At 42.6% G+C, this 23,299-nt stretch overlaps 1 protein-coding gene across 4 annotated transcripts in view; it reads left to right on the plus strand.

Annotated features, from left to right (window-relative positions):
- The window catches only part of ARHGEF6 (Rac/Cdc42 guanine nucleotide exchange factor 6), a 3,277,165-nt gene that overhangs the window by 1,888,898 nt on the left and 1,364,968 nt on the right, over window positions 1–23,299 (plus strand). For all 4 annotated transcript variants that reach the window (XM_069612789.1, XM_069612790.1, XM_069612791.1 and 1 more), the window contains one exon: window positions 20,550–20,636. In XM_069612789.1, coding sequence (XP_069468890.1) covers window positions 20,550–20,636 — 87 coding nt within the window. The remainder of the gene's footprint in view (window positions 1–20,549; window positions 20,637–23,299) is intronic.

Consider the following 23,299-nt stretch of genomic DNA (forward strand, 5'->3'; position numbering starts at 1 on the left):
GCAGAATCACTACCAATTATATCCACTTAACGCATATTTATGTACCACCTGACAACTGAACGATGCAGTGACAGTAACATTGAACTTATAACATGTATTCCAATGATATTTCACATCTGCCCAACGCAGACTCAAATGTAACATATCCTCCAATGTCACTGTTAAATTTATAACCATCCATCAATTAATCTAATAGATTAATTTAATTTCATTTAATGTATGACCATCCATCAATTAATCTAATAGATTGATTTATTATCACTACCATATACCTTGGTAGACTTAAATTATCTCCGGGCACCACAAATATATATCAGGCATCCTATATTCATTTGGCTTCGCAGCCCAATATTAATCCAGGTATCACAAATATGGGGAAATGGTTATCCAATATTAAAATGGGAATTGCAAAACAGATTCCATCCGAACACACAACATTTTTTCCATTACATTACCAAAGAAAATATTTTAAACCACATGCACACATATATATATATATATATATAAATATGTGTTATATATTTGCTCATAAAACACCCAAAACAATATCAGAGCAAAATAATAATTCATAACTAGTTCATAGCATATAAAGTCCTTAAGTGAAATTTAAAATCAGAACCTGCAAATCCTGTAAAATTGTTAGACACTATAAACAAATTGTTTTATTTGGGTGATGTTTTATGTGAATATAATATATATACGCTATCCTCTCTCAACATCCAATCTGCCTTGCACCTACCCAGCCATACACACTCACAATCATTACAACCTGTATCCTTTTATCAGCCATTTTGTGCAACCAGAAGCACCAATGTATTCATCTATTTGCAGATAACACCATCTATCGCACCCCTTACATTTCATTCATCTAATATCATTCATTTTTTTATTTTTTTTTTACCTAAAACCTTAAATATACTTCTAGCGTAATGCAATTCATTTCATATCCTAGATATCACATATCACATGTACATTTCACTTACTACTTTTAAAAACAATATTCTATATATGTCCATAAATATATATGTCCATAAATATATAAGGCCATAACTCATCCTGAAAATCCTCAAATTGGTTAAATCTGCTTATTCAATGACCTAAAGCATTTAATTTCATGAAAACTACTACCACCTTTGCCTACCATTACTTACACACCAGTAAAGTAAAACATTTTGTTCACTTTAAAAACATAGTGCACTCACATTTCATCAATAACTATTGCACTAGTTTAAAAAAGCTTAAATATACCTAAAAGTCCAAAGGTGCCTTAAAAGTCCAAGGATAACTTGCACCTTTCACCCTAAAAATCCTCAAACAGGTTAGAACTACATATCCACCAAACACAACATAACCCAACATCATGCAGCATGTTATCTCATTCCATCCTACAGCATTCTCTCTGTACCTACCCAGCCAGGCACACAGTACAATGATGCATCCGAAATACTTAATAACATGTTTAAACATTAATAGAGTATTCATCCACAATGTCCATTTCATTTATCCATAAAATTTATATTGCAAAATGTCCATAAATTGCTAGGCGCCGTGACAGAACAAATCCATTTAAAAATGACTAAACAAGTTCCATGGAAACAATATAGCCGCATAATTTAAATTGTTCATGTGTACATGGAGGTGACTTCACATATTTCACTCATCCTCTTTTCCAAACACAGCTCTTTTAAAGTTTATGCAGCTCCTATTATCCAGATTAAGTTTAAAATCAAAAACGCGTCTTTCCCATTGATGCACAGGAAGACCTAAAACAACCGAAGTAACCGCATTGACTCCACGCTCTTCAAATGGAGCCTGCACCAGAAACTTGACTTCCCCATTTTCGATACTTCCACATACATAATTGCTTTGAGGTCACGTTCGCATGGCCTTTCCTCTATGTTTTCTCTTTTATTCATACGGAGAAGCAACACTGTGTTGAGAACGCTCAGACAACAGCGTTCGGAGATCCTCCAACACTCATCACATTCGAACACGTCATCATTTCTCTTCAGCTGATGAACTAGTGAGAGCTCCATAAAAGGGACAGTTCCCAACGGCCACACCAAACGTTCCACTTGAACTGCGCTCCAGTCCCCTAATGGTCCCACATTCACAGGGTGAGCGCGCACATAGAAAGAAAATGTCATTACTGGGAAAGGTCGTTAAATCTCTGTACAAACGCCTCACTCCTCACGGCAATTGCTTCACTGTGAAGTGCCATAATTTTAATGAACACTGCATCCTGCAAAAGTGCCATCAATCAGGATTGTCTGCGCACTTGAAACAGTGCCCCCAGAATATTCACAGTACATTGAACATACATTTTTTTTTTATGAGGCTACCCCCATTGGACACTTTCCCTTTTACCACAGCTCCAACTGATTTCCCATTTGTTCACTGAGAATAGTGCCAGATACTTCCCCCAGCCGCTTCACAGCATATTTACAGTACCTTTTCCCCCATAAAGAAGAGCATTTTTCAGATCAGCACTTCTCTGGCTGCCTGCTAGGGAGAATATGTATTCCCATCCCCAACAGGACTTATGCCACGACGAATTCAGGGCATATTTTCCACTGCTGGGCTCACCAGTTTAATTTCTGTGGGCACTTTTCATGATGGGAGCCAGGTTGTAAAGAAATCCTTTCATGGGAAACCTGTGCTGAGATCATCACTGCTGGGCTCATCATGGGCCTCTGCCAAACGCATTTCATCATTTCAGTAGTCAGCAGGAATTTCTTCAGTGGGTCCTTTTATCTTGGGATGAACAGGCTGAGTTCAACAGTTTATCAGAGATATCTGGAATCAGTAAAAACCTGTTCATCCCATCCTCGTCGCCACTTGTAGAATCTGCATTGCTGGAGATCAAGTAAGAATCTGGAGATTGATTATTGTAAAAGTAGATGGGCTTTATTGATAGTTACAGGGTAAGCCTTATTACTTGAGATAGGAGCTAGGCAAGATACATCCAGTCAGTAAACTCTCCCATCCTGAAGTCCTTAACTGTAGGATACAGAACCTCAATGACCATCAGGTTCTGGATGACATCATCACATTCTACTATCTGCACAGAGAGCACCCAGTGCAGATGGATACTCTAAATGCTACAGGTTTCTTTAGAGTAGTGAGAGCAGTCACAGGGGCAGCTATGGTGCCATAGTCTGCCATGAAATTTCTGTAGTACCCAGTGAGTCCTAAAAAGGCTCTCATTTGGGTCTGTGTAGTGGGGGTAGGCTAGTCTTGTACTGCTTGTACTTTACTGGGTAGAGGCTGTATCCTCCCTCCACCTACTTAATGTCCAAGGTAGACCACTGATCCTTGTCCAATCTGGCACTTACTGGCCTTTATGGCCAAGTGAGCCTTCTGAAGAGCCTGTAACACTATCCCTAGGTGTTTCACATGGTCTTCCCAGGTGGCACTGAAAACTGCTATATCATCCAGATATGCAAGACAGAATTCATCCAACCCATTCAACACATGATTCACAAGCCTCTGGAAAGTGGCAGGTGCATTCTTCAACCCAAAAGGCATTACCCTGAACTGGTAAAGACCCTCTGGAGTTGAGAAAGCTGTCTTCTCCTTGGCATGTTCTGCAAGGGCTATTTGCCAATAGCCTGCAGTGAGGTCAAACGTGCTGAGGTACTTGGAGGCACCCAAAGTATCCACCAGCTCATCTGTTCTAGGCAAGGGGTGTGCATTTGTCTTGGTGACAGCATTCAGAGCCCTGTAATCCACACAGAACCTCAATTCAGAAGTACCTGCCTTTGGAACCAAAACCACAGGGCTGAACCAAGGACTACTGGAGGGTTCAATCACCCCAAGATCCAACATTTTGTTGTCCTCTGTCTTAATGTAAGACCTTACTTTGTCTGACATCCTGTATCCCCTACTTTTGGTAGGTACACTGTCTCCTGTATCTAAGTTATGTTTGCACCAAGGTGTCAAACCAGGGGACTATGAGAACAGGGGGGAAATTGCCTAAGCAATCTTTTCACCTCAGCCTGCTGATCAGAAGTCAGGTGAGGGGCCACTCGGACACCCTCAATGGAGCTATCTGAAGGACTGCAATGGAATAGGTGAAGGAGAGGTTCAGACTCCGCTTCCTCAACATCTGAAGCCAATAGCAGTGCTACGATTTCATCTCTTGGGATGAAAGCCTTCAGCCTATTTACATGGAACACTTTTGGAGCCTGTCCAGGCCTTCCAAGGTCCACTAAATAGTTGACCTCACCCAGTGACTCCACCACTGTGTAAGGGCCTGACCATTTGTCCTGTAAAGCCCTAGGCCTTATGGGGTTCATGATCAGGACTTTCCGACCAGGTGTGAAGTTGATGAGGGAAGCTTTCTGGTCATACCAATGTTTCACCAGAGCTTGTCCTGCATTCAACTTTGGTACTAGCCAGACCCATCAGGAGTACCATCCTTTTTCTGAGCCCTAGCACATAATCTACTACATTGGTAGTAATGGGGGGAGTGGGCATCTCCCGTCCCTCCTTGAGTATGTTAAGGGTCCCCTTACATGGTGACCAAACAGAAGTTCAAAGGGATGAAGCCAACACCCTCTTGTGGTACCTCTCTGTAGGCAAACAGTAAGCATGGCAATAGAAGATCCTATTTTCTTCTTTGAGGAAGCCACAATCATACTTTTCAAGGTCCTGTTAAACCTTTCAACCAGACCATTGGTCTGTGGGTGGTATGCGGATGAAAACCTATAGGTGACACCACATTTCTTCCACATGGCCTGCATATACTTCGACATAAAGTTGCTGCCTCTGTCAGACATAACTTCTTTAGGGAAGCCAACCCTAGTAAACATGCCAATTAAAGCTTTTGCAACTGACTTGGCATTCACAGTTTTTAATGGGATGGCCTCAGGATACCTGGTGGCATGGTCGACCAGCACCAGGATAAACCTATTGCCTGAGGATGTTTGAGGGTCAAGGGGACCAACAATGTTGATCGTTATCCTCTCAAATGGTACCTCCACAACTGGGAGTGGTACCAATGGAGCTTGGATTGTTGAGCCACTCTTACCAGATAACTGGCAGGAGGCACAACTACTGCAGTGTCTTTCTACTTGCACCCCCATCTTGGGCCAGTAGACGTGCATGAATAACATTTGCTTGGTCCTCTTAATTCCAAGGTGACCAGCAAGGGGCACTTTATGCGCCAGCTGCAGGAGGAAGGGTCTTACAGCAAGGGGAACCACCAACCTCCTGTGGTCTCCTTCTGTAGACTCTGTAGGCTCACTATACAGGAGCCCACCTTCCCAATAAATCCTGTGCTTCCCATGAGGTTCACCCTCAAGCTGAGAGCAGGCCTGTCTCCTTAGGCCTTCCAGAGATGGGCACTCACGTTGGCCCTTATTGAATTCTTCCCTGTCAGGACCACCTTCTACTAACACATCTTTTAGTTCAGGATGGTCATTGGGGTCAAATACTTCAGGCATCACCACCTCCTCGTCAGGTCCTGGTGATTGATCAACTACCTCCACCTCAGTGGTAGGTGAGGTAGGGGTAATGTTCTCTTTCCCTCTTCTTGATTTTCTGACTCCTTTAGCCTTTGGTTTCCCCTTTGGCTGGGGCAGGGCATTGGTTTTGGCCAGTGTAGCCCTTGTTTGAGACCTTGTGCAGGGTCTGTCAGCTGTATCTCCCAAAAGCCATAATGCTCTGAGATCATTTCCCAGCAAGACCTTTCCTGGGACACTCCTCTGTATGCCCACTGGAATCCTGACTGCTGTACCATTGATAGTAAGATTTACAGGTATTACTGGGAACTTGAGAGGAGGGCAATCAGCCAACTTAGTGGACATCAGAGTAGCTCTAGCAACTTCCTCTGGGTCTACCAAGGTAGAATCCACTACGGTTTGACTACACCCACTATCCCGAAGAGCTGGAGTATCTACTCCATTGATCAGCACACTGTCTTTAAAGTAGTGTTTGGTGTTATCTGGAATCCTAGCTTAAGCCTCTGAGACTTTAGGCTCCCAGGCACCCAGGGAAACTAAAACTACCTCAGCTTCTATCCCACTGGGGAAGGAGTCTGAGGAGATGGATGCTCCTGTAATCTCTTCTTCCTCATAGGAGGAGAAGGCCAGATTAGCAGAGTGGACCCCCAAGGTTTTGACCTTTCATCTGGGATCCCCTTCACGTGGTCAGTTGCTCCACAAGCAAAACAAGATCCACTGGGTCTGTTTATATAGGGAGGCTTATTATAACCAGAGTTTTGTTTTGGAGGCTGACCTCCACTACCCTGTGAGTTCTCTTGTGTCTTACCCTTATGTTTCTTTTTGTGGCCCTTGTGGGAGGAAGACTTATCAGTTTCCCCACCCTCCTTATCTTTGGACTTTTTCCCTTCCTCCTGCTTACCAGGATGAGTCTTGTCTTTATGGGACACTCTGTGACATCCACAAATCTGCTGCAATGGCCAGCTTCTTAGGATCCATCTCCTTTGAATCTGCCAAATGCTGCTTAAGCTAAGGGGAAGAAGGTGCAAAAATATGTTCCAGCATGACAAGACTTATCATACCTTCAAAGGTAGAAACCTTATAACCTTCAACCCAGCCAGTCAAGTTCGTTAAGGATTCAGTTACATAAGATACCCAAGTACCACCTTCTTTCTTCTTGTACTCTCTGAATCTTTTTAAGTATTGGGCAGGAGTCTTTCCAAACTTTAAGATGAGAGTTTGCTTCAACATTGCAAAATCTGCTCTCTCAGCTTTTGACATTTCCATAATGGCACTGCAGCCAGAATGGGGCAGTCTGCTAAGTAACCAGGCAATTTTATCAGCATTGTCAACTTGTTGAACTTCACATGCATACTCAAATGTATTCAGCCAGTCCATAATGTCATTCTTTTCCTCATACACACTGAGCAGATCTTTTGGAAATCTTGGATGAGAGGAGGCCCCAGACCCATGTCCAGGACAGTTGAATCCATTGGCAACTTGGAGCTTGGCCAGTTCCAACTGGTGATCCCTGTCTTTCTGTTTTTCTGCCTGCTCTATCTTTAGTTTGGCCATATTGTACTCGAGCTCCTTCTGCCTAAACAGCAGTTCCTGTTTCTTGAATTCAAGTATGGCCTCCCCATCAGCACTGGCAGAGGAAACATTAGACATTACATCCTCCATGTCCTCATGGTTGCTGTGGATCAGTGCAGCGGCAGAACTATCAGTTCGACCAGTGAGAGAAGCCCCACCTCCTTCTGCACTATCCTCAGAAGCTATAGCTCTAAACTGAGATTCTTGACAGTCCATGATTCTTTGGATCATTTCTATTTTTGTGCCCTGAGAGGAGACACCTCTCTCAGCACACATCTTTGTCAATATTTCAGATTTAGAAGCATTTAAAATTAACACGGTACTTGTTTCCATACTGTTAGATAGGAGTATGGGCTTTTTAAGGTTATGCTACAACAATTCACTATGTGTCCTGGTAGAAATAACTTGAAATGCCTTCACTAGTATGCAACACTGGATACCTTCAGTCCTATCCCACCGCTGTACACCAATTTGTTAAGAAGGATTTCTGAACTCAGAGGGGCTGAGGTTCAGAAGGCCAACCTAGTTTCTTGGAACAGGGTAACCTCTGGACAAGCTAGACCAATCAGGGTAGCTATGGCAGGCGGTCAAGACTAAGTCTCAGGAGGGGTGAGGGTGACTGAAAGACCTCAATGAGCATACAAAGCAAGGACACTTACAAATTACTCCACACAGGTGTAATATTAAAAATAGACACATTTATTACAAGGCTTTTGTAACATATACCATAGCAAAGAATCACAGTAACACTAGATTAAACCAATACATCACAATCAGTACAATATATACGCAAGACCAATGGGGTTTAAGGGGTTAAAAGCACGAAATATGTTGACCACCTAGATGGGGAGGAAAACAGGCAGTGTAAATCATCTTTAGACCCAGTTCCACATCGATAATACACCTAACTAAGAGGCAGTCCAAGCCCTACGAAGAGAGGAGCCTTATGCTCAAGAGTCATGCACGCGCTTGTGCCAATGGACAAAATAGGGTCTCTTCAAGGGTCTCTAGCAGCTCAGGAAGGTGGATGAGGCGATGAAGAACACATTCCCACTATTCAAGCAGGACCTCCACTTGAGGACAGAGGCAGTTTGAGAGTACGGGATGAAGTCTCTATTTCGCAATAGCTGTGGAAAGGAAAGGGGCCCTCAGAGGCCACTCTTGCGTAAAAATGGGCTCCTGCGCTAGGGGGCATCGGTTGGGGTAAGGACTACTCACCAGTCCCCGATGCAGGCAGACCCAAACTTCGCCAGTACAGTCCACTTCGCAGGCAGGTTTGAATCCGACAATCGGGACATCTCGACACTGTGTAGTTCCCGAGTTGATGCGAGGATTCCGAACGGGACAGTGGCGATTTCTCCACTGAGGGTGGAGGAATCGGCCTAATTCCACTGCAGCCGGCTTCAGGGGCAAGGGAGTCACGAATGCAGTGAACTTGCACAGGTCGTTGCCTTAGCAGGGCAACACAGTAACCGCGTTTACTCCGATCCGGGCGCACTCGTCTCACTTCAGACCGGGGAATGGCAAGTGTACGAAATTCGGTGTGAGGGGGCCGTGGACACAGTTAGCAGTATACCAAGTTTCGAGGTCTTCCTCGAAACAGCAGAGGCATCAGAGCAAAGGTCCCATATAAGCTGGTCAGCCCAATAGTTGGCCCAGGGACACTTCCGAAGAGGCTTACTTGCAGGGTTTGATGAAGGTGCCGAGAATAGTTGATCCCACTATTACAATGGGTCAAAGCGTCTTCACAGACTTTCTAGGATGATCAGATGCAGAGGGGTCCCTGGGACGACAGTGGGCTCAGGGTGCCAAACCTTCCAGCAGGTCACCAGCGGTTCCTTGACTCGGCTTCTTGTTGCAGGATACTTGGCTCCTTATCCTTTGTTCGGTGTGAACTCAGGAGATCGACATGGTAGTGGTGTTGTCAGCCTCCTATTATCCAAAGTTCCCTTCATGCCAAAATGGAGAGGACCCAATGGGAGATCTGCTCACAAACACTCACTCCATACGTGGACCAATCATGGACCACAGTGGTCCCAGGCATTCAGGACACTGCAGACTCTCTGGCACCCAGGATGTGTATTGGGCACAGACATCCCAGCCCACATCCTGGAGGCACACACACAAGGCATGCAGAAGCCCGTGAAAGCATTGGGTTTCGTGGGAAAGTGCATGACCAAATAACGACTGACCTGGGTCGACTCGACCTGGGGAAGGTGAAGAGGCAAGATGGCCAAAGCACAGGACAAAGAACCTTGTGGCATGGCCGTTTTGGAGCCAGGCCACCTATTTGTGCCAAACGCGGTTAACGCGGTTAACATGGCAAGAAAGGGTTAAAAATATAAGAAAACGATAGCTGACACCAGTCCTGTCCATGACACATCTGCACAGTTCCTAAAAAGTCCAGCGAGAGTTTCTAGGGCCTTTGGAAATGACTAGAGACCCAAGTGTGCTGTATGTTAAGATACTTTGCACACTTGTTACATGTTGCACAAAAGCTGCAACATAAGGTAAGGACTAAGGGAAACAAAGTCTCCCAGTACTAACTGCCTTAAGGGCATGTCAGTTTCCCCATAAAAGTGAGCGAAAGCCCAGAGGATTGCAGCTGAGGGCTGTGCTTCTCAGGTAAAGTCAGTCAATTGTGTTTAAACAGTAGCAAAAGGTTTGGGGGTTGACACAGGGAGGGAAAATTACATACAATTATGAAATCTTTCCTAACAACTACTGCTTGGATACTAATGCCAAGGCTGATAGCATTCTGCCAATCTGTGCTCCGTAATCTGTTTGCCTAGAAGGTCAGGCTCTCCTCCCCAGGGCGGTGTGTCAGTTGTATTAGCCCATACTGGATGGAAGAAAGGGGACGGGATGTAGGAGTAATTAAGTACTACTCAACGCAGTGACTAACGTACTCCTAGTCCATAGACTCTTTCCTCCATGCGTCCCACCATCCAGCCCCCAATAAGAAGACCAGTAGGGTTGTTAAAGAATAATACAGCCAATGCGTCAGAAGGGGACTGAGGTGTGGCGCCGGTGGGCAGTGTTAAGGGTGCCTGTGCTCCTGGGGCCGTGCCCCCGCACGCCAGTAATTTTAAAGGGGAAATGTCTTCTGGTGGAAAAAAGGTTCTGTTTCCGTCCCTCGCAAGGAACACCCATACAGGATGGAGGAAAAAGGACTATGGACTAGGAGTAGGTTAGTCACTCCAGTGAGTAACACTTAATTTTTCCCTGTATTCTACTTTCTTTCTTTCCTGCACCCCTTCCCGCTTTACTCTTGGTCATTCCAATGGGTGGGAGGTGTTGTATATGTGAGTTCCAGAACTCCACCCTGTGGAGGCTCTGGAACTCGAGGATGAGACGAGGCGGTTGGTGTTGGAGAGACAGTGCGAAACCAGCTGTCTCTGCACCGCTGCTGTTGTCCCCATAATAAACCCCCTTCAACCGAGCATATTTGTTGGCATGTTATTCCTCAACAGTGGATTGTATATTCTTCTAGGGTGTCGGAATAGATGAGGAAATCATCTAAAAATATCTCAGATTGATCTAGAATATCTCCTTAAAGAAATGCTGAAAGGTAGTAGGAGTATTGCATAAACTGATGGGCATTATGAGATAATCGTATAGTCCGTATCTGTTGCAGAAAGCGGTCTTCTTTCATCTCAGTTTTGCACTGTTACTAAGTTATAGGCACCTTGTAAATAGAGCTTTGTAAATGTAGTTACCAACCTGATCTGTTCTAGGAGGGCAGAAATAAACAGTAATGATTAACTGTTCCTAATGGTTACTGCATTGAGAGAGCCATAGTATATGCAAAGCCGGAGATAACCTTCTCGTTTGGGAACGAATGGTAATGTAGAGGCAGCGGGTGACTTGGAGTGTCTTATTCATCCTTTTTATTTTAAGGAGGACTCCAAATATTCGCAATCTTAATGACATGTTAACAAATAGATCCTTCCGTGAGGAATTTTGACTCCTGGTAGCAGGTCTATCGAGCAGTAGTAGCCCCTTTGTGGGGGTAGGTGTTCTACGCTTTTCTCACTAACACATCTTTTTAGTCATAATAGGTAATGGGGAAAGCTGTGTCTACAGCCCCTATGAAGTAAAGTAAAAACCAACCAAGATTTCAGAGAAAAGTTCTTCGGCCGTGCGGGACTCACATAGTGATGAGCAATACTGCTAATGAAACGTGACAGTTTAAGCCTAATTTGCATTGAGGTTGTGTTGGTGTAGTAACCAGGGAAGTCCCGGGATGATCCTATATGAGGTGTAGAGATCAGGTCAAATGAGATCTGTTACTCATGTCCCTGATTTGTACTCCTTAGCAGGGAACCGGTCCAAGCATGATGGGATCAGATAGATGTTCAGACCTGACAACCGCCCGGACAGCCTCTGGGCCTTCTTTTTCTACAGAGGGTTATATTATGGTGCTGGGCGAAAGGTACAGCCATGAAATTCCCAGATGCTCTGGAATCAATCAAGGCAGAGGTTTGGAACTGGGTGTGATCGGTAAGGCCAAGAAAGAATATTTTACACTGAACACCCGTTTTCATGTTATGTTATTGTGAACGGGAGGAACTGGAAGAAGGGGAGAAATGGTGGAATCACCACCGTGAGAGGGAACAGCGGCAACACTTTCCCGGACTAAACCCAGCAGCGCTGGGAGCCGAGGAAACAAGCATTGACAGCCTGGCGGTTCCCGCTCCCTTATCGTGTGGAGCCGAACTGGAAACGAACCCCTTATCATGTGGAGCCGAACTGGAAACGAACAATAAAGACCCGGCGGGTCCCAAACTCTTCATTCACAGAGGGTCATTATATAAGGAGGACACAGCTAACGAGAAGCCTTCACATGTGACCGCAGGCTCCACACAGAGAAAGAGTCAGGCAGGCGGTCACGGTCTCTTGCACATTCCCGTCTCCCCTGCAGCCATGCACCACGCGGCTTTCCCCACAGATGCCGTCACTAAGTTACACATATCCGAGTCCGCATTTCCCAATCATAGCTGACCTGCCGGTGGGAAGTACAACGCTACGGAAGCGTTAATAACATCATCTGACAGGCAGACAGAGGTACCCCGCAAAACTCCAGTGTTGACGGGAGAGGCTGCATGGCAAACCACGGGCAAAGAGAAAGGGGGCGCAGCTTGGGGGCCTATTTATAGAAAAAGAGGCCAGAACAGCCCTGATTGGTCCACACAGCCCCAACCCCTATATAAGGATGAAACTGATGAAGGACTGTGTGTGTTTTTCCGCTTCTCTTGCAGAACTCCGGGGAAGAGAGAGAGAGAACTGCACCTGAAACGCTCTGGGCGTTTGAAGACTAGGCGTCACCTTTCCTTGGTTCATCCTTATCACAGAAGAAGAAAGAACTCTATTCAAGAACTTTGAACAATCATTTTTATTTTTCTTCTTTGTGAACCTGAATAAAGGCAATTTAAGTTCCTTCAAGCCAGCTGCTGTCTGCCTCATCCTTACAGTTATGTTATGTTACTTGGCATTTATATAGAGCCTTATGCATCTTTGGTATGACCTCAAAGCGCTGGTAGGTTGTACGCCCTCAGGAACCGTAGTTCAGGTCAGTAGAGAGAGAGAGTGTCGAATGGTGCGTGGGTACACCGGATATGTGTGCAGCTGGTGTGGTTGTTGCATGATAGCTGCTTCTTTGCGGTAGGTGTGGTTCTGAGGAAATCAGTTGGATGTGTTCAGTTTGGAGGGTGGACACCCAGACTGAGTTCTGGCTGCGTTAGGCCTGAGAAGACGCTTAAGCTAGCCGTAATGTGCTTCAGCTGGCTGTATATTATTAGGATGTTGCGGAATTTGTGGGGTTTGTGTTAGTATGAGAACAGCTAGATCGAATGTGTCATAGTACAGCTGTGTTCTAGTTGAATGATGGTGTAAAGGAGAGAGTAAGCTAGTAGTGGGGTATGGTAGTTATCAGTAAAGTGCTTGCGACGAGGCACGAGAGCAGGACAGGGGGCGTACATGGTGACATACGTATATAAAGCGACAGGATGGATAGGGTAGACATGTGATACAGATAACATGGGGATACAGGTAGATAGCATATAGATAGCAAAGTTCAAACTATGGCACAGTGATGCTAATTAGGCATATTTTATAAAATCAACTATATTACAGTGACGCAATTAGGCACACTTTCTAAAATCAACTATACTACAGTGACGCAATTAGGCACATTTGCTAAGTTCAAACTTTGGCACAGTGACGCTAAGCAACTATGCTACAGTGACACAATTAGGCACACTTTCTAAGTTCAAACTTTGGCACAGTGACGCTAATCAACTATGCTACAGTGACGCAATTAGGCACACTTTCTAAGTTCAGCTGTACCACAGTGATGATATTAGGCAGGCTTTCTAAATACGACTATCCCACAGTGACGCTATTTGGCACAGTTTCTAGATTCCACTTTAACACTTTAGGCACACTCAATGATGTTGGGGATAACTTCTAATGTCGGGCTTTGACACAGTGACACTATTAGGCACACTTTCTAGATTGAACTTTACCACAGTGCCGCTATTAGGCAACTTTCTAACTTCAGAATTTAGCACAGTGACGCTATTTGGGCACACTCAGTGAGGATGGGGATGCCTTCTAAGATCAACTTTAAACATTGACGCTTTTAAGCACACTTTCTAGATTCAACTTTAACACAGTGACGCTATTAGACACACTTTCTAGATTCAACTTTAACACTTTAGGCACACTCAATGATATTGGAGATAACTTCTAATTTCAGGCTTTGACACAGTGGGCCTTGTTAGGCAGAATTATATGCAGTACCCTTTGGGAACACCACACACAATTAAGACTACTAGTGACAGTACAAATCACCTTTGGTACAAGCCCGTACTACACTGTTAAAGTGGTAGCATTAGCGGAGCAGCCAGACTTATCTCAAGAGTAAGTGAGCAGTACAAGATAGTTACACAAAGGACAGCAATTACTATCATTCAGGCAAACACTGACTCAAGGTTTTCAAGTAAAAACATATACATTTATTTCACTCTTCAGTTGTATAACATTACACTATTATAAGCAAGTCAAAAATCACAATCTTAATACACCACACCACTTCCCTTAAATTCCAGACAAGTTAAGCTCACAAAATGAAGTGGGAGCAAAATGGCACTCCAGCAATTCAAAAGGGAGGGAAAGACGAAAGGTTTATTTATTTATTTACTAAATATGCATTTAGCACAATTGGCTTTACATATTACGTACAAATACAAACATCAATACATCCAATAATCGCTTAAAAACAAGTTTAAAAATACAGTCAAACATATAAAATTCTCAGACAGATTTTTTAAAACCATTAAAATTAAACAAAAAAATTCCATCATGTGATATATCAAGTTAATGTTGTTGCCTTGCAGAAGGCATTGCCATATTTTTCCTATTTCTGCTATTGTACAGGCATTATTATATCGTTTCAAATATAAGTGTCTCAGCTTCTCTAGGCTTTCACAATCACATATTAAATGTTTTGCAGATTCTATAATTGCACATCCACGCAGTCTGCACATTCTTAAGGATCTTATTATGCCCGATCTAGCACCTATAATTTCTATAGTGTCACATTTATTATATTTAAATAACATGTAGGATCTTAGTGTCAGCACGATGGTATGCATAAAAGTATTTGGGTTTTCTGGTATTCATGGTCCAGTGTTCAAAAAACATACCACTATTTGCTTTGGAGGCTAAACTTACCATATCTCTTTCTTTAGCTGCAGTGAATATTGTCTCTTTCAATAAGCGTTTAATCCTAGCATGAGAATAAAGTAGCCAACTATTTGCATTTTGTTTTGCCCATTTCAAATACGTCGTATAGAGGAGATAAATGCTTTTTAGACTTTTTGAATTATCTCCTTCATTAAACATCTTCATCAGATCCACAACATAGGTATGGTTATTTAAAGTGCATAGTTTCAGAAATAGCATGGCAGCTTTATATTCGAAAATATCACTCGCATATCTAAAATCACCTTCAAGTAAAATATATTCACACGAAACAGCTTTAGGAAGTCTAAAAAGCCATCCTAAAGTTTTTCCTTCAAACATGTATATTTATTTACAGAACTTTTTCCCCATATCTCAGCACCATAAAGTAGACAAAGGTTATTAGAAATTAGATCAAACCAACAGGTAAGTACTCAGGGCAGTTGAACAAGAGGAACTTCAGTGAGGAGATCAGATAGAAAAGGCTTGGGGCCAAAGTCAATGGGTTAAAAGTCTTTTGCTCAAGATCACACAGTTCAGGTAGTACGTGGTAAATTTCGTGGCACGGTTTACGCACGAGGTTGGTTGATACAAACGTTAGTTCAAAGAGAAGAGAAGGACAATCCCTCAGTTTGGAGAAAGATTTCAAACACTTTCACCACGGTTGAACGAAATGGACAACCGGATTTGCACAGTACTTTAAAACGGAGAGGGAGCTGTAGGTGAGGAGGACGTTCCTGGTAGTTCCTGCAGGTTCATGGTTCCTGAAGGGACTGTCGGACTGACGCGAAGTAGGAAGACTGGAGGGTCCTGCACTACCCAGGGAAGAAACCAGCAGCAGAGCAAAGCAACAAATAAAAGGTGCGCTACTTAAAACCCAAGCAGGGTCCGACCTTCCTGGCTATCCGGCCCACTGTAGCTCTGTACAGCGAATTCGACCAGAGGAGGGGTCCTGGCTTGCAGTTTGGGCGAACTGGTTGGTCCCACCAGCTCAAGGGAAGAAGTTTCCTGGAGGATCTTCTCTGTCGGTGGATTCTGGAGATTCGGACCTGCAGCAGGGCTTCACCGGGCGGTTCAGTCATTGTACGGGTCCTCTTCTGCCAGTTCCTCGTTGGTTTTTTCGTTCCAGTGGCAACTCTGCCTTTTCAGTCCCAGAGACCTGCTTTCTATGCATTTTGTCCCCATTCATACAGCCTGGCTGTCAATCACACAGCAGGGTGGCTGTCCTGGCAAGGACAGTCCCCTTAGCCATTCAAACAGGAATGCGACTTGGGTTACCAAGGGAACCCTTGGCAGGGGTCCGAAGATCCCTCCCTCACGTCCTGCCTACCTAGACTTTCAGGCACCTTAAGGAAGGCTCTGTGGAGAAGCCCGTGAAAAGACAGCGAACAAAGGAGTCATCCCTCCCTAGGTTGGCACGCAGGGAAAAACATGAGAAAGACTTTAACAAAAAGAAATGGCGAATAAACCCAGCTGGAGCCAAAATGAAATGCGTTTGGTGAAGCGGGTTTATGTTCGAGGCTAATATAATAGCCTTAAACATTACCACATTTATATAAGATAATCGTGGTAGAAAAGTTAGGGTAGTTATCACTGCCACCAGCCAAGTCTTGATGTAAAGGGAGCGAAACAATACTCCAAGAAATAAAGACAAAAAGGGATAAGAATTAACCCTTTCCAATTCTCCATGTAAGATGGGGGGTGTACTGGGTCTGTGGTTTAAAGTGACTAAAGTAAAGTTAATGGCAACGTTCCCTTTTCTGAGAGACAGTAGTCGGCCCCAGAGAATGGAGTCAGTGGGAAGTCTCAAAGACAACCCTGTGTCACTGCACTGAAGGTGCTGTGTAACACACATGAAAATATGAGGCCATGGAGTAGGTGAGGTTCCAGTGCTCAAGAAGACACAAAAAGTGAAAACACACACAGCAAAACACATGTAAGAGTGGGAAAAAAGCTCACACTCTTACCAGGTGGAAACAATAAATCATAGAAATCCAGCAAAGCTGCTGAGGGACTCATTTGGTAAGGGAAATTAGCCATTTATGAGAATTCTCCCTAACAGGCCTCATTACGACCCAGAGAGTAGGGGGTTAACAGCGGCGGTAGAGCTGCCGGCACCGTTAACCCCCTACCGCCTCATTACTAGGTCTGCTTGCGGGACCCGCTAAGAACTCCTGGTTAAACCAGGCGTTCTTAGCGGTTCCCGCAAGCAGACCAGGATGCTAACAACGGGCCCATCATTAACGAGCCCGTTGTTAGCATCCTTCCCATTCCCATTGAGCCCTATGGGCGATCAAATGGGGATGTACCAAGTCCGGGTTCCTTGAATGGGGAAATACCAGGCCCTCCAAGGTCGGAATGGCCTTGTTTCCCCATTCAAGGAACCAAAAAACCCTGTATGGGGGATACCATGCCGCTAAAAGCAGCATGGCTACCTCCATACTCGGAATGAGGCCCAGTGACGCTATTAAGGACACACTTGCTAGATTCAACTTTAACACTTTGGGCACAGTCAATGATGTTGGGGATACCTTCTAAATTCAACTTCAGCACAGAGACACTATTAGGGCACACAATGAATTTGGGCATATCTTCTAAGTTCAACTTTATCATGCTGTTAAGGATATTTTCTAGATTCTAATTTAACATAGTAACGTAATTAGGTACACTCGATGATGGGTGCACTTTCTGAATTCAAAACGTAGCACAGACTGGATGTGAGATTCAACACAGAGACACAATTAGGGATACGCATTTTTGTTGGGAGAGACAGTCGAGCTGCAAGGTTCAGTACAGTGAGGCTATTAGGGTACGAGTAATTGGTAGACCTTCATAAATTAAAGGTATTCTTTAGACAATAAGAGAGATTTTTTTAGAGAGTTAAGGTACAGGAGAGAAATGGACAATCCTGGCACAAAAACTGTATATCACAAATAAAGGGGGTAAAGTATCCTATACTAAAAGATACTCCAGTCCCCTGCATGCTGCCAAGGGCTGGTATTGCCAACATTTCAAAGAAAATGTGTTATTTAAACCAATGTGAAGAAAAGTTAGTCTGATTGAAAATGAAAGCGATATTTCAATTTCAACATTAGTGGATGCATAAAAACATTAACTTTGCCAAACAAACTTGATTAAATATTTTTCCATTTGGTAATGCAAAAAGCTTTAGGTGGATAGTCATCATCAAAGTTGTTAATTCAATAAATATAAACCAGAATTTGGCCCAACGCGTTTCAGGATATATTAATCCCTTCATTAGGAGCATCATTTTCAAATCTACAAGATCAAAAAGGTAAATACGTGTATAGGGCTACTCAACAATGTATCATTTAATGCAATGTAAGCCTTGTATGGTAACATCTGTTGATTTACCTTTAATAAAATAGAGAAAATCTTCTGTTGTTAATATGCAGCGATTCCCAATTCCAAAAGAGGTATTAGTAGCCCTCAGATAATGCTGAAAACTAAACACAAACATGTGCTATAATGTAAGAAGAAACCATAGATGTAATATTATGATAGAACATAACAGAATGCTGCAGCTAGGTCTATACTTAGCCAGTGGTTGAAGTGGGCGGGAGCGGTTGGGAGTGGTGCTCCTCTACTTTTTTTAAATTGCATGTTTCTGTTCCTATACTTTTATTTTAAAAAGAAACCGTTTCCAGAATGTTTTTTTTTTAAATAAAAGTGTAGGAAGAAGTTGAAACTTGCTATTCACTGCACTAACGTTCCCTTAAACAGCAGGCACAATTGTTTAGGGGTTTGTATGATGCATGGCGATGGGGTTTGTGGGGAGTGGGGACAGGCCAGCGAGGTACCTAGAGTTCCACTACTTCTTTTCGTACACTTCGACCACTGTACTTCAACCTCCGTTGGGTGCACATATGTCTCCCCTGCTTCATCAGCACCATTGGCTCCCTGTTGAGAAGCGTGTTCTCTTTAATTCGCTCTGCATTGTGCACCAAGCCTTTTATAAGCTGGGTGCGGAATATCTTCAGACTACATTTTCCACTTATCTTCTGTCTCGCCCACTTCGTTCCCAGTCTGCTCTCTTTATTCAGTTTCCCCGGTTCAGACTCTCTCGTGTGGGGCTGCGCCATTTCTGTCACTGCTGCCAAGGCCTGGAACGCTCTTCCTCTCTCTCTACTTGCCACTTCTGAGCATCTTTCCTTTCGTTGTTATCTCAAAACCTTTTTGTTCTGAACTTTTTTCTTTTCTTATCTCTCTGCTGGTTATTGCCATGATGCCTTTCGGCATACCTGCGCTCTATCAGTATCCTTAACATAAACACTTCAGTTGAGAAGAAGCTCAAAAATATCTCCCAAATATAAGGTGATGGAAGCCTTGATCAGTTCCAATGTGGAGCGATAGGTATCAAAATCATCTGTAATGGAAAAGGTGGAAATGTTCTTGAAGTGCCACCCGTGATTAATAGTAAAATAGGGGACATTTATTGATTCCTCAGTAATGTTTACCTTATGGCCAGAATTTTCCCAGAAGATGATTAACACAGTCACGGTCTATTCAGGACGCCATAGATTGTGTGGCATCCTATATGAGAAGATTTTAATCTTTTATCTAGAAAATGTATTTAGATTTGTTTTATTGCTATGGATGTTGTGGTATTGTGAATGTACAAATTAGTGAGATAATAACAGCCAGGATGTATTTCTTTTCTGAGTTCTATGTTCATTCATCGACTGAGTTTTTTGATAGGTTTTTTGACGATTTATTTTTTCCAAAAAACACATTGAAAATGTATTTTTTTTATTTGGAGGGTACACCCCAATATCTGCATCCCTATTAATTTGACACTATTCCCGACCCGTCCACCTCTTATATACACTTACCCACATTCCTTTGTTTTTTGATGAATGTATTTGAGAAAAATAAATTTGGCAAAAAACCTTTAAAAAAAACACTGTCAATGAGGGAACATCATACATTTTTCTGTGGACAAGCTGGCTCTATGTAGAATATTGTGGGTCACTTCCCCAGGGCCAAATGTTATGGGGTCATCTTTCATTTCATGAGTTATTGAACGCATTCAGATTAAACACTGCCGGTGTCTTGTCCCAGATGTTGAGGTGGGATTGTTGTGGTTGGGAGTTATTAGAGCAGGGGTACATTTCTGTGAAAAGAATCAGATTTTAGAAATATAAATATAGATTTAAGCCATCAAAAATCATGGTGTTGCAAAGAACCACAGCAGAAACTGACGATGTTCTGGAGTTGTGACCATTAATTGTATAAAATATTAGGTGTAAAGTATTGGGTTCACATGGTAAATTGTTTTGCTTCTGCGTGCTTGCGTTTGCAGCTGTATGATGGCGAAGGCTTCATAAATGCAATAGCTTGTGTACTGGTTTTCTTGCAATATAATGAATCGTCATTGACTATTGAAACCCTCTAGCCATCTTATTTATGTGTACACATTCAATTAAATCGTATGACCCAAACTAGCACTACCTGAGCGTGACATTAGCTAAAATACTTCCAGAAATTGCCTGAAGCAAAAATAGTGAAGACATCCTCTCAGGAAACAAATACTGTACAATTAAAATGTAGCTTTGTTTTTATGATCATTATCGAGTTGTTCCGCTTTTAAAGTATTAAGTACATCTTTTTATAATATAAACCCTTTCTCTTCCTTTTTCTTCTGTACGTTCTATCTCAAATGTACATTATCAAATATTTAAAAAAGATATCACAGCATAGATCATAAAAAACAGAGCTGAATTTGAAATGTCTTTGTTTTTTAAGGAAAAAGAAGAAAGATATTGTATGCTTTTTGCAAATGCACTTCTTATGCTATCTGCAAGTTCACGTATGAGCGGCTTCATTTATCAGGTAATGTCTAAAAATCCTTACTCGGTGGAAACTAGCTTTTCAAAGGTATTAACCTCTTAGAAAGTTATAAAAGTGCATTTTTGCAAATGAGCCTCAACATATGCACATGGTTATTTGATATTGATATTGATTTTATTAAATTGTTAGAGTCTGAATCTGCTGCCTTATTTTGGTATAATCTTATCCGAACTTGTCAGTGTATAATGTACAAGGCCTAATGAATGTCTGAATTGTTGTAAGGATATTTTAACTTATATGTAAATGCTTACATGAGTAGCTAGCACAGTGCAGTGTTTTGAAAAGCATAATGCTCTTCATGGTAACATAGTGCTAATTAAAATAGACCACAAGTGAGTGAGTTTGAGTTATTCTACTGTTCGGTAAGATTTCCACAGAGCTGGTAAATCTTCCTTTCTTGGTTCAACCCCAGAACTTTTTGCTTTTCTAGTGGGATATTTTTCATTTATTTATTATTTTTTTTTTTTGTAATTTACAGTTTCTTACAAACATTTATCACAATTTCCTTAAGAATCACATGTCCTTGTTCAGATCTGGTCAACCTCATCATCAGCGTCAATATTCTGACAGCACTATGAAAGAAATGACATGAAGGAGGAACAAAGCGGACAAACAAAGCAAACCAAAGCAGCCTCCACTCTATTCGCTAATCGTGTTCTCCGATGTCGATAGAACACTGTCCAACAAGTTTATGGCTGCACAAACTAGGTGTACTGAATTCCCACTTAGGATTCACACCTATAAATCATCTGGATTTCCAGTTATCGGTGCAAACTGGCCCATAAATAAGGATCTAGAATCCTTAAGTTGTTGACATTCCGTTAGGAAGTGCTTTACTGTTTCCGGACAAAGCCTGCCGACTCTACAGGACTCATCTGTAACGTTTTCCATGTGTCTCACAAACAGCATGTGCCGTGACATATAGATGTTAGTTCGTAGGCGGAAACTGTCTCTGTGTAGTCTAGATGGAAATTGACAGAGATATTTAGGTGGATTGTCTAATTTGTTCATTGTTGGCCCTAAATCCATTGCAGTTGCCAAGTCGTGATATTTGTCTAGATTTTGTATCCATAGCCACTGCCTCAGTTTTTTTCTAGCAATTTGCGGCCATTTCAAAAGCATCTCCATTGAAATATTTGCAGACCGCATGTAGACTTTTATTCTTTGAGACCATTCTTTCAAGAGATTATTCTGATTTATTTTACCATGAGGAACAAAGATTGTGTATGCAGCTTCCACTTCGTTGAGTTCCATCTTTCTTAACAACGCCATGGATTTCCAAATAACTAATCCGTACAGAGGCTCCACTGCTAGTTTGTGTCGAATTATTGTCATTGATAGGTATTTTGGCAGTTGTAACACACATCGCCAAAATATTCCTTCAAGTTTTGTCCAGATTTTTAGGTCGATATTCCAGCCTGCCTCTGCACCGAATGTGATTGCTAGGATCACTTTTTGAAGAAAGAACGAACGGACTGGGACAAGCGTGAATTTCCCATATAACGTGTGGATTCTTGCTCCTTGTAGTGCAAGGGTTCGGGTTCGCTTGTACAGCTCGTTGACCCAGCTCCGTTCTCTAATTGAGGTATTTATTGATATTCCTAGATATCGAATCACATTCACTTCGTTGATTGGAACCTTATTGATGTACCACTTAAAGTTCTTATTTCTTATTCCCTCTGTGCGACCAAACTTCATGATCTTTGTCTTTTTCACATTAATCTTAAGCTCATTTGTTTCCATGTACCCTTCCAGGGCACTTAGGAGACGCTGTAGGCTAATTGGGGTTCTGTCGGCCAGCACCAGGTCATCGGCATAAATCAAGCAGCGTATTTGATGCCCGTTTACTTTTGGGGCGAATGAGTGTGTATTAGCTAAGGCTTTCGAGACATCAGCAATGTACAGTTTAAATAGGACCGCAGCCAAGGGGCAACCTTGCTTCACTCCTTTATTTGTTGCGATCGATTCTGAAAGATCACCATTTGCATTGAGCCTTATTCTTATTGTGGTGGATTCATGTAAGGCTTGTATTGGATTTAGCAGAGAGAGAGGGCATTTCCATTTCTTTAATTTTTCCCAAAGCATCTCTAGGTTTATGGTGTCGAACGCTTGTTGCATGTCAATGAAAGCGAAATACAAGTTTTCCCTCTTCCGAATGGCTTCCAGCTTCAAGATGTTTACTATGGTGAGGTTGTTTTCCGTGCCCACTCCTTTTGTGAAGCCGGTTTGTCTATAGTCATCAATTTCGGACCTCCGAGCCCATGCTATTATTTTTTGTTGTAAGAATGTTGCAAATACCTTCTCAATAGTGTCCAATAAAGCAATTGGGCGATAATTAACAGGATCTTCTCTGTCGCCCTTCTTGTGAATTGGTACGATAATTGCTTCGGACCAGGATGATGGAATTTTTCTGGTTTTTGCAATCTTCCTAAATAGCTCCAAAATGAAGACTGACCATTCTTGTTTGTGTTGTTTTAACATAACGTTGGTCATGCAATCTGGGCCGGCTGCTCTCGAATTTTTTAACTTTGATATAGCACTTGCTATGTTTTCTTCAGATTCAATTATGTCCCAGGCAATTAAAGATAGATCATTTTTTACTTCAAACTTGCTTGATTGTGACGTGAATAGTTGCTTGAAATGCC

The sequence above is a fragment of the Ambystoma mexicanum genome, chromosome 5p, assembly GCF_040938575.1.
Source record: "Ambystoma mexicanum isolate Mex_15411 chromosome 5p, UKY_AmexF1_1, whole genome shotgun sequence".
Classification (NCBI taxonomy): domain Eukaryota; kingdom Metazoa; phylum Chordata; class Amphibia; order Caudata; family Ambystomatidae; genus Ambystoma; species Ambystoma mexicanum.